General features: G+C 38.0%; 2 protein-coding genes across 2 annotated transcripts in view; one reads left to right on the plus strand and one right to left on the minus strand.

Moving 5' to 3' along the window:
• Nucleotides 1-1,208, minus strand: part of LOC107751372 (5-hydroxytryptamine receptor 5A-like) — a 3,020-nt gene extending 1,812 nt beyond the window's left edge. Inside the window, exons 1-2 of the mRNA XM_016567089.1 lie at nt 645-1,208; nt 396-545 (exon numbers count right to left, since the gene is read on the minus strand). Of these exons, the coding sequence (XP_016422575.1) occupies nt 396-545; nt 645-1,208 (714 nt within the window). The remainder of the gene's footprint in view (nt 1-395; nt 546-644) is intronic.
• A 5,546-nt stretch (nt 1,209-6,754) lies between these two features.
• Nucleotides 6,755-9,777, plus strand: part of LOC107751359 (PAX-interacting protein 1-like) — a 15,577-nt gene continuing 12,554 nt past the window's right edge. The window contains 5 exon segments of the mRNA XM_016567060.1: nt 6,755-6,948; nt 7,632-7,766; nt 7,920-7,963; nt 8,403-8,466; nt 8,578-8,688. Of these exon segments, the coding sequence (XP_016422546.1) occupies nt 6,868-6,948; nt 7,632-7,766; nt 7,920-7,963; nt 8,403-8,466; nt 8,578-8,688 (435 nt within the window). The 5' untranslated portion in view covers nt 6,755-6,867.

Consider the following 9,777-nt stretch of genomic DNA (forward strand, 5'->3'; position numbering starts at 1 on the left):
TTTTACTGAGAAAAAACAAGATTTGGTTTTTAAAAAGCCTTTTTCCAAAAGGTACATCAGGAAAAAAGGGGGGGTCGTCTTATATTCGGGCCAATACAGTATATTCAAATTTAAAAGGCATCATTTCCAAGTAGGTATAACTGCAGACCGGAGATCTCCAAAATGGGGTTATTTGACGAATATTCGAAATTCGTTTTTTTTTGACAGCCCTACTGTCTAGTAACATTCTGTAAAATAATGACAGGTAAAATAGGAACAGTCTGATCTGAAACAATAGATTACATTCAGCAATCTTGAGAAAAAAATTCTCTACACTGTATTAAAATGCCAGTACACTGGTGTGTGAGGGATAAATAACCTAAAAAGTTGCTAAAAAGAAAGCATATCATCTGTACCTCTCCAGCCTCTGCAACTGGAGTGATGGTGTTGGTCCTCTTTGATCCAATACGGAACTTAGCAGCTTTGTATATCTTCCAGTAGACAAACAGCACAACACAAAGAGGCAGATAGAAGGCCCCGAATGTGGAAAAGATGGTATAAGACGGCTCGCGCAGCGCAGCGCAACGATTTAACTCTATCGCTTTGTTCCAAGCAACGGGGGCATCCCGGGGCTCGAAATTCGCAGGGTAGGAGGGGGTAGTGACGCTGGGGTAAGACGGCTCCTGGCTCACCTGGCACTCCATGTCCTCCTCTGAATACGTCTCACCCCAGCCAAACAGAGGGGACAGGGAAATAACAGACGACAGCAGCCAGGTCAAGCCGATCATCACATTGGAGATCTTCTTTCGGGTCTTCAGCGTGTACTCCAGGTGGCGAGTTATGGACCAGTAACGGTCGAGGGCTATTGCGGTCACGTTCCAAATGCTGGCTGTACAGCACAGGACGTCAAAGGATATCCAGACTTGGCAGAGAACTTGGGCCAACTTCCATCGACGACCGTTCAGCTCATGGACTAGACTGAGAGGCATCACCAAAGCAGCCACCATAACATCAGATATAGCCATGGAGGCCACCAGATTGTGGGGCACGCGGTGGAACGTTCTGACTCTGAGAATTGTGACTAGGACGAGCATGTTCCAGAAAAATGTAGCCACCATAAGCATGGCCAGCAGGGTGAACGTCAAGACGCTGAACACTGTCTGTGGTCTGTAGACATTTCCATATTCTGAGCTCTGATTAAAGGAGCTGTTCTTGCTGACATCAGCCATGTTATTGAGTGCTCTTTTGTCCGCTTTACACCACTTACACAATAACAAGAAAGATCTTCACTGGACTGCAACAGCTGTAAAAATGAGAAAAAGGACATTTACAAATTCAGCTTCTACAGATATTCAGTGCTGTCAACTGGAATAAAATAATGATATCCAGGCTACAATGAAACACTTTAAAACCCCGAGACACAATGGAAAATGCTTTGAAAATGCAATGGAAAGAGAACCTCTTTTACCTGAACTTGACACAAATTTTAAAAACCCAGTGCTCCAGCATATTCACAGAATTAGTCTAGAGTCCTTTTTTTTATGAACTTTTTTTTTATTAGGGGGTGTTTACATGACACTGTTTTCAACTAAGAACTGAACATTTTGGTAGTTTATTTACACAACAAATGTGTTTTGGGAACTGCTGAAAATGCTAACTTTTGAAAACGGGTGTCAAAGTGCAAGTTTTTGAAAATGATACTTATTGTCTACGAAACGTCATACACCGGTTACGTCATACACATGCTTATTACATGTTCTGTCTAAACAAATTCATATCTGCGCATGTGCGTAGTGTTTCTTTACAAAGTGACATCGCCTACTGGCTTGGCAAACATAATACAATGTATTTAATTGTTTTTGTGGATCCATGTGGGATCATTGTCATCAACATTGTCATTTGTACGTGAAACTTTTCAAAAATGCAAAGAAAACTTTTCCATTTTTAGTGCAATCTTTGTTGTGTAAACATGCCCTTAAACATTTTTATAAGGTTGTGTCATGTTCGAGATGCTGCAAAAGACGCAAGACGCATTGGTAAAAACAGTGCAGTAGAATGCAAAAATGTGTTCTGTGTGAACGGCCCCTAAGCAGTGAACTACCATGGCCAGAGCCCACTGCCTTTCATCACAGAAAGGTGGACTACTAGCGAACGAAATAAAAGTCATTATTCATAGCCTATTTGTGAAGTGAAACTTATTCACTCGAGGTGAGATACAAGAGACATGAAAGTAGCATCTGTTTCAGTTGCCCATATACAGCAATGCCAATAGCGGATGGCACAAATATTAAGAAATATCTGACCACTGTACAGTCTGCTGGTATTACCACATGTAGATGACCCAGAAAAACAGTGAAAAAGACAATTTACCACAGATTCTTGTCAGTAGACATTGTGTAATAAATCATATTTTTAGCTGAAATGACATGCCAGAGAAAATATGTAATTCGCCATCTCTGGTGTGGCAGGGCTGACTTTGAAATGGTAGACTAAGGTAGATTCAGGCTGGAAAGATGTCAACGTTCCTGACATGTCCTGTGTAACATTTCAATTTAGTAAAAATGTTACAGCCCACTGGCAGAGAGTTACAATTGTGAAATAGTTTTTTTCTCAATGAGGAAAGATCTAATTGATTTTCCCCCCATCTGCCCAGGGTTAGCATGCCTATAAGAAGTGTCATACTCTATCCTTCTGAAGTCTAAATCTTCAGAAACATACTATTTTCTGCAAGCATTTGTGCTGAGATGTAAAATATAGCACTGCTTGTAACACTTCTCCTTCACAATTTGGATTCTGGACTGTTAAATGATCCTTACTTCAACTACTCTGTTTTAATGATCAAAGTATTTGCATTTTGATATGCATCTTGCTGGGAGCGAAATCTAATGAAGTCTTTAATAATTTATTCATATTTAATGTGAGCGAAAAGCTTAAATCCATATTTTACTACAGGTGCTTACATCAATATTTTAGAACATGTATTCCTTCATGACACTATAGTTCCATCATGCTTTGTGACTGCATAATGAATCCGCCACTGGAATCTGTTCAAGATGTAATTGTTCGAAATCGTAATTGCGCTTTCGAACAATGTCTAAATGAAAATTGTGGCCAAACTGATTAAGCATTCATGTATGGCTTGGGGAAATCCACGAGCAGAAACAATAAACATGTCAAATAGAAGAGGTGAAATATGGAAAGATTGCTGACCAAAATAGCCCTTATTGTCTTCCCATGCCTTAAGGGTGTGAGGTTTTCAGGGGAAAAACAAGTAGTGGTTGATATATGCCCGATGTATGTAAAACATTAAGATATTCATAAGACCTCTAGCTTGAATACACAATAAATCAATAAAATATTTTATTCTATTGGTCTACAGTCTAAATCAAACATCAGCTCCAAGTGTCAAACTGTTCTTTTAGACAGTCTTTTAGAAATGAAATGCATGTGTGGGAAGTTAGGATTTTCATAAACCACATAATTTCCTTTAATCAAATATGAGACATTCAACAGACTGTGTCATCCGCTCTCACATAGCTAATGCCCTCATCTTTGAATCATTACTTTAATGACAGTTAAAACAGTGCTGCGTTGGAGGGCTCATCCTAATCACACTGGCACTTCTTCACTCTTCACAGCAGATTCCTTCAAATCGTAAGGTGACAAGGGTTCATTTCAGTGCACTTACAGACCTGCTCAGTAACACAAGGCTCCTTCAAACTGTTTCTGGCAAGTACATATAAACCACCAAATGTTTTGTGTTGTATGCATATGTAACCTACAGCACTTTATTAGTTCTCACTTTTAAAGGTGCACTCAGTGAGTTTTGAATTTGTGCCTGTATGGTTTTGGACTTAATGACACCTATTGCTGTTGATGCATGATGTTTGTTTTGCTATTTTTGTCTCATGCTACATACATCTATAGTAGACATTCTTGGATTCAATGCCAATTAATTTTGATGCGTTTATACTAGTAAAGCGGTCTGGCTGCTGCTCTGTACTGTGATCAGACTGCCGTGAGTTATTTTCCCTGTGGTCGCTGTGCGTTGAATGGAGGCATTTTTCCTTGATCTGTGACATGGAAGCTGCTGGCCGTCACAGTTTGTTTAATCACTCCAGGCAGCAGAGACTGTTTGTTTGGACATTTTATATCTACACTTGTACTCATTCTGTCTGAACTGTCTGGTGGACTGTGCACATGCTGATCCAGGTGACTTCAGGTAAATTGGGACACATTTTCCCATTAGGATGACTGTGAAAAAGGTCCAAATTCTCCTACTCTTTTCTAGACTATGAAGTTGTGTACATTGTGTTTGTTATTGTTAGATTTGATGTTTTGTTTACATGTAGTTTTATGTTCATTCTTCATAAATCATCAGCCATGAGCACTGACTGAAAGCATAAAGAAAACAATATTGTTTTTGTTATTACACTATTAATTATTGTTAACTTAACTGCATGATGAGGCTGGTCATGTGATCTCAACATGACAGCAAAACATGACCCTCTCTATGTAGAATAAAACAGCTTTTTCTGCAAATCTACATTTTAATAATATTTCTCAAAAGTACTGTTCATTTGCAAAATGTTTTAATTGGCAACATGAATGCATCTGTACCCTTTAAATCCATCATCTGGCCAAAGTAACTACATCAAAAGGTACATTGTGCACTGAACTGCTCTGTGAAGGCAGTTTACTGTGCATTGATTTAAATATGCTAAGCATCACTGTTACATGTCAAGCTGCCCTGCAATTAACATATGCATATGCAGAGATGTAAGTGCATGCGCATGCAAAAAAAATCTGAATTCTACACATCGCGCGACTCAAAGAAACATTTGTAACATTATTTCATGCAGAGTTATCGTATATACATATATATCGTATAGGCTATATATATACATACATTGGAAGCAGTTTAAAGGATTTTCTTAAAATTATGGGTGACAATTGAGTTGCATAAAGTGTTTGAGTAAAGTTGTAGTAATGATTCGCAATATTTTTGGTAATACAAGTAAACTTAGCCCACTAATGAATCGGAAAGACTACTTTCACGTGACATTCACATTACTTCAACTATTCAACTCCGCGAATATAGCATCATTCAATATACAGCATCATTCACATAACGTTACTCTGCGGGATTTACACGCGCACATACTCAACGGCATCTCACCATAGCTGATTATTGTTTTCCTCCCCTTCCCACTTACCTTTAGGCAAGAATAGTTTTGCTTCAGCGAAGGCAGTATCACCCCATTCGGTAGAAAACAACATCCTGAGTGAACACTGTCTGTCAGTCTCTGGATCTCGTGTTCAGAGGAGTGACCGCGTCCGAGCTACTGCAGTTTCTCAAGTCGCCACCTCAGCGCAGACCACATGGATGGATGCAAGGTTAAGAACATAGCGTTACCATATCAAATCCCAGTGAGATAGACAGCTGCACTGAGCTGTGCTCTCATGTGCAGTTGAACGTTGCGTAGCTGTGTGTACATTGTTTCTTCCATTTTTGATTGTAGCTTTCTGCAGTTTTTGTAGCCTACAGGAGAAATTACATTCGCTGAGGCAGCTATTTCAGCATGTGAAAAGCAAACAAACACGCACGGACCTGAAGCTATATTAGTAAGTAAGGACCACTAATAAATGATTTTCTAACTAAGCTTCATGATATTTACTCTGCACAATTACATAACTCGCTCACCCTCACCTGTTGACATTAGATCTAGGACAAAGCAGTAGAAGTATTATGTGGATTTTCAAATTGTGAGGCGAACTTCACAGTATTTTTGTTATATTTTTCAAGACGTTTTCAAACGAAAAAAAAGGCTCTCACAAACAGCCATGGGCCTACGTGAACAGACAAGAGAAAGGGAATAAGCAAACAAACACACAGAATACCTCATTATTTGTATTATTGGTTTTGGACACCTGAAAGATAACTGGGAGCAGTAAAAAAAGAGAAATATCAGCATTTGCAAAGACAGGATAGCTTATATTTATCTTTTTTCTGCTCCCAATTAGCCTAGTTATTTACACTTTATATGAATGTAAGTCATTTTTCTTTAAATACCAACAAAATTCCCTATTTTTTATACATATGGTATGCATAAAGATGTCTTCTGGCCTGTCCCCTGCCAGCCAGCGCATACTGAAATTAAAGATTGTTTTTTTTTATTTACATAGGCTTTTTTGTGAACATATTTTATGTAGCTTTAGTTGCTTGAAGTTTCACTAGGTTATATGTCACTGTCAACCCTGTTACATCATATTGATCTTATTAATAGCGTTTTTTTTAAAAGTGTTTGATGCCTTAACTTGAAGGTAACTAAATAGATGTATGGTGATACAATATTAATTACTTCAAGTTAAAATGAAAATAAACTTAAGTGTAGAACTGTGTAGCTAAATCACAGATCCGTTTAAATTTAAATTCAAAGTTACATTTCTAACTAATTAAAATGTGTTGGTTATACAGAAGATAGAAGTGTTTCACATTTGGCGCTTTAATTGATGTAAATAAGCGCGTAAAAGATGACGCGCCGCCCACAAATGTGACATATTGCACAAATCTAGGGGTGTTATGAAATAAGCAGTATATTTCGTTCAATAAAACTGCATAATTCAAGTCAAAAAAATGATATGAAAAACAAAATAATTACTTCTGATAAAATAATTTATAATGTTATGCTTGTATATTATGTATTTACCAGACGTAGTTGCATAAAGATATTGATCTCCCCCCACGAAAGACATGTAAGGGTCTGGAGCCCGGCGAAGCCTCTTTGGCGCTTCTGTACCCTTTTCCTATGAGGCCGGTTGTACTCTAATCTGACAGCAACATAATGCTTACTTTCTGCTGTAAAATTAATTAAATCAGTCAAAACAATGTCGGAAGACGATTTAAAAGTACCGGAAGAGCTTTTCAAGGACGTGAAGTTCTATGTGGTGGGAGATATTGATCAGAAGGTACATTTAACAGTAATAGGCTATTCATTTAGCCTTTTGGCTAATACTGGATACTGACTGGTGTTAGCATGAAGGCTAACCCACAGCAACTCGCATAACATGGTGAAACCTAGAGGATACCTATGGACAAATTGTATTTATTGTTATTCTTAAATACAATTAGCTTTATTTATTAAAGTCGCCCGCTTTCGTATATCTGGTGCCTTTATCCGCTGTTAGCGAAAGAACTGTCTTCAGTATGTTAGCCATTATCAGTGACAACAATGCGACACTTCTCACGTTGGGCTCATCTTGGAGTTGTTTTAGCGATTTATTTGCGACTGTGTGGTTGATCCAGCCAATGGTAGCTAGCTTGTATCTAAAATAGGAAGTCGAACAAATAAAATAACGTTAGCATATGTAGCCCTCCTTTCTGTGTGTATCATAGTGTCTTTTGGCTTCATTATGGACCTTTGCTCTCAGTTGTCTTATTGGGATTTGTGCAGTTTTCATTTATTTATTATTTTTTAATTTTTAATTTTTTTTATTTTTCATTTATATTTAGATTACTTTCTTGCATGATTTGTATAGAGTTCCTGGTACATCAATTAAGAGCTAGCAGCAAACAGATAATGTTTTATTTTTATAAATTGTCTGTTATTTGACTGATATGGTAATGATAAATTCCTGACATTTGCTGATAGGTTGTACAACTTCTGAAAGCTGGGAAAGGAAAAGAAGTGTCTTACAATGCCCTCGCCACCCACATTATAGCAGAAGATGGGGACAATCCAGAGGTCGGGGAATCCAGAGAGGTCTTTGACTTGCCTGTTGTGAAGGTAAACGCATAATATGGCACTGAAAGGTTTTAAAGACATTTACAGTTGGAAATAATTTAGACTGATCTCCTGCTTGTATTAGATGTGATCACTTACTGTTACTAATGAAAATGTGTTGCAGTGTTTGAACATTCACAATGCTTTCTGTTTCAGCCGAGCTGGGTGATCCTGTCTGTCAAATGTGGAGACCTGCTACCGTATCCTTCCATGATTAATGGGTTTGAAAGTCCGCAGTTGTGATGTCTATTTTGCACCCGACATGTCACGCATCAACTTAATGCAATTTAGCAACTGATGACTAGTTAAAGATGAATAGCATGATGTTTATTTATCTTGACTGGTAATCAATCAGAGTTACAGGATTTTCCCCAGAGTCAGGACAAGTGTTCATGAAAATGTGTTGCAGTGTTGAACATTCACAATGCTTTCTGTTTCAGCCGAGCTGGGTGATCCTGTCTGTCAAATGTGGAGACCTGCTACCGTATCCTTCCATGATTAATGGGTTTGAAAGTCCGCAGTTGTGATGTCTATTTTGCACCCGACATGTCACGCATCAACTTAATGCAATTTAGCAACTGATGACTAGTTAAAGATGAATAGCATGATGTTTATTTATCTTGACTGGTAATCAATCAGAGTTACAGGATTTTCCCCAGAGTCAGGACAAGTGTTCTTTGGTGTTACAGCTTGTCTGCCACATGTAAGTTGCGCCTGCATATTCTGCCAATTCATTCAAATCTACATATTGTCATCTGTCATTGTCAGGCAGCAGGATTGATTTTAGTATTTACCAGTCTTGTCATTTTTATAGCTGTCAGAGGATCTCAACACACTTTGGGCCTTTGTAACATTCTATGGAGGTGACTGTCAGCTCCACTTCAACAAGAAGTGCACACATCTGGTTGTGCCTGAACCGAAGGGGGTAAGCGCATGTCTGTTTTAATGCATATAATCAATGTTTACTAATGGTAGTTAGATGTCAGTCAGGTTAGGCTGTTGTGTTTTTACTAATACTGAATGCATGGTGTGCAATAAGGCATGGTACATCAATACAAAGTCTTAATCTCCACTCTCTCTCCAAAGTAAAGTGGGGGAGGTGTGTGAGATCCAGCGGCTCAGTTAAAGTTTACGACTAATAGAGTGCCTTTAACAGCTGCTCTCTGGAAGACTCAGTCTTGGTTTATGTCTGTGGTTTGTTTGCTATTGGATCAATTGAGGGATGGAACTAGATTGCTGGCTTTATTTTATTGGGTCTGTTTTTGAAGTCAAAAAAGGGTCAGTTTTATAACCCACCATCTTAACCGTCTAGGTTTTCAAAGCCTGCCTCTTAGGGGCCGTTTACACGACAACGTTTTCAGCCAAAAACGAGAAACTTTTTATGCGTTTTGCATGTTCGTTTACACGACAACAGCATTTTGGGGACTGAAAACGCATATTTTTGAAAACTGGTTTCAAAGTGCAAGTTTTTGAAAACGCCACCGTTATCATTTCTGTGTAAACACCCAATACAGGCATCTTTGAAAACGGTGACGTCATGCGCGTGCGTAGTACATGTTAGGCATGTAGACTAGGGATGTTCATTTTAACCGGTTAACCGTTAACCAACCGTGAAGAATTTTGACCGATTAATACAAATCAGTTAAACGGTTTAAAAAGTATTTTTTATTTAATTTTTTTTAGTAATTTATCAAAATATTTAAAAAGGTTTGCTGCATGGTAGAAATACGCTACGCGTATTAAAAAAATTTGAATTTTTTTAGAGGAAAAAAAACCCTAAGTTGCATTTTATTATTTCATTCAGAAATAGGCCTAATGCTGACACAAAATGTTTACAAACATTATAATAAACACTGTAAACATAGCTAGGCTATTTTAGTTCCCCTCACTCCACAACAAATCCTTTCAATTAACAGTATTTAGAAAAGAACAAGAATTAAAAATATAAGAAGCTATAGCAATATAAACGAGAAGCCAAAACGAATTCATTTAGGCTAAAACAAAACTGAAACCA

The sequence above is a fragment of the Sinocyclocheilus rhinocerous genome, unplaced genomic scaffold, assembly GCF_001515625.1.
Source record: "Sinocyclocheilus rhinocerous isolate Xijiao unplaced genomic scaffold, SAMN03320098_v1.1 scaffold2065, whole genome shotgun sequence".
Lineage (NCBI taxonomy): Eukaryota > Metazoa > Chordata > Actinopteri > Cypriniformes > Cyprinidae > Sinocyclocheilus > Sinocyclocheilus rhinocerous.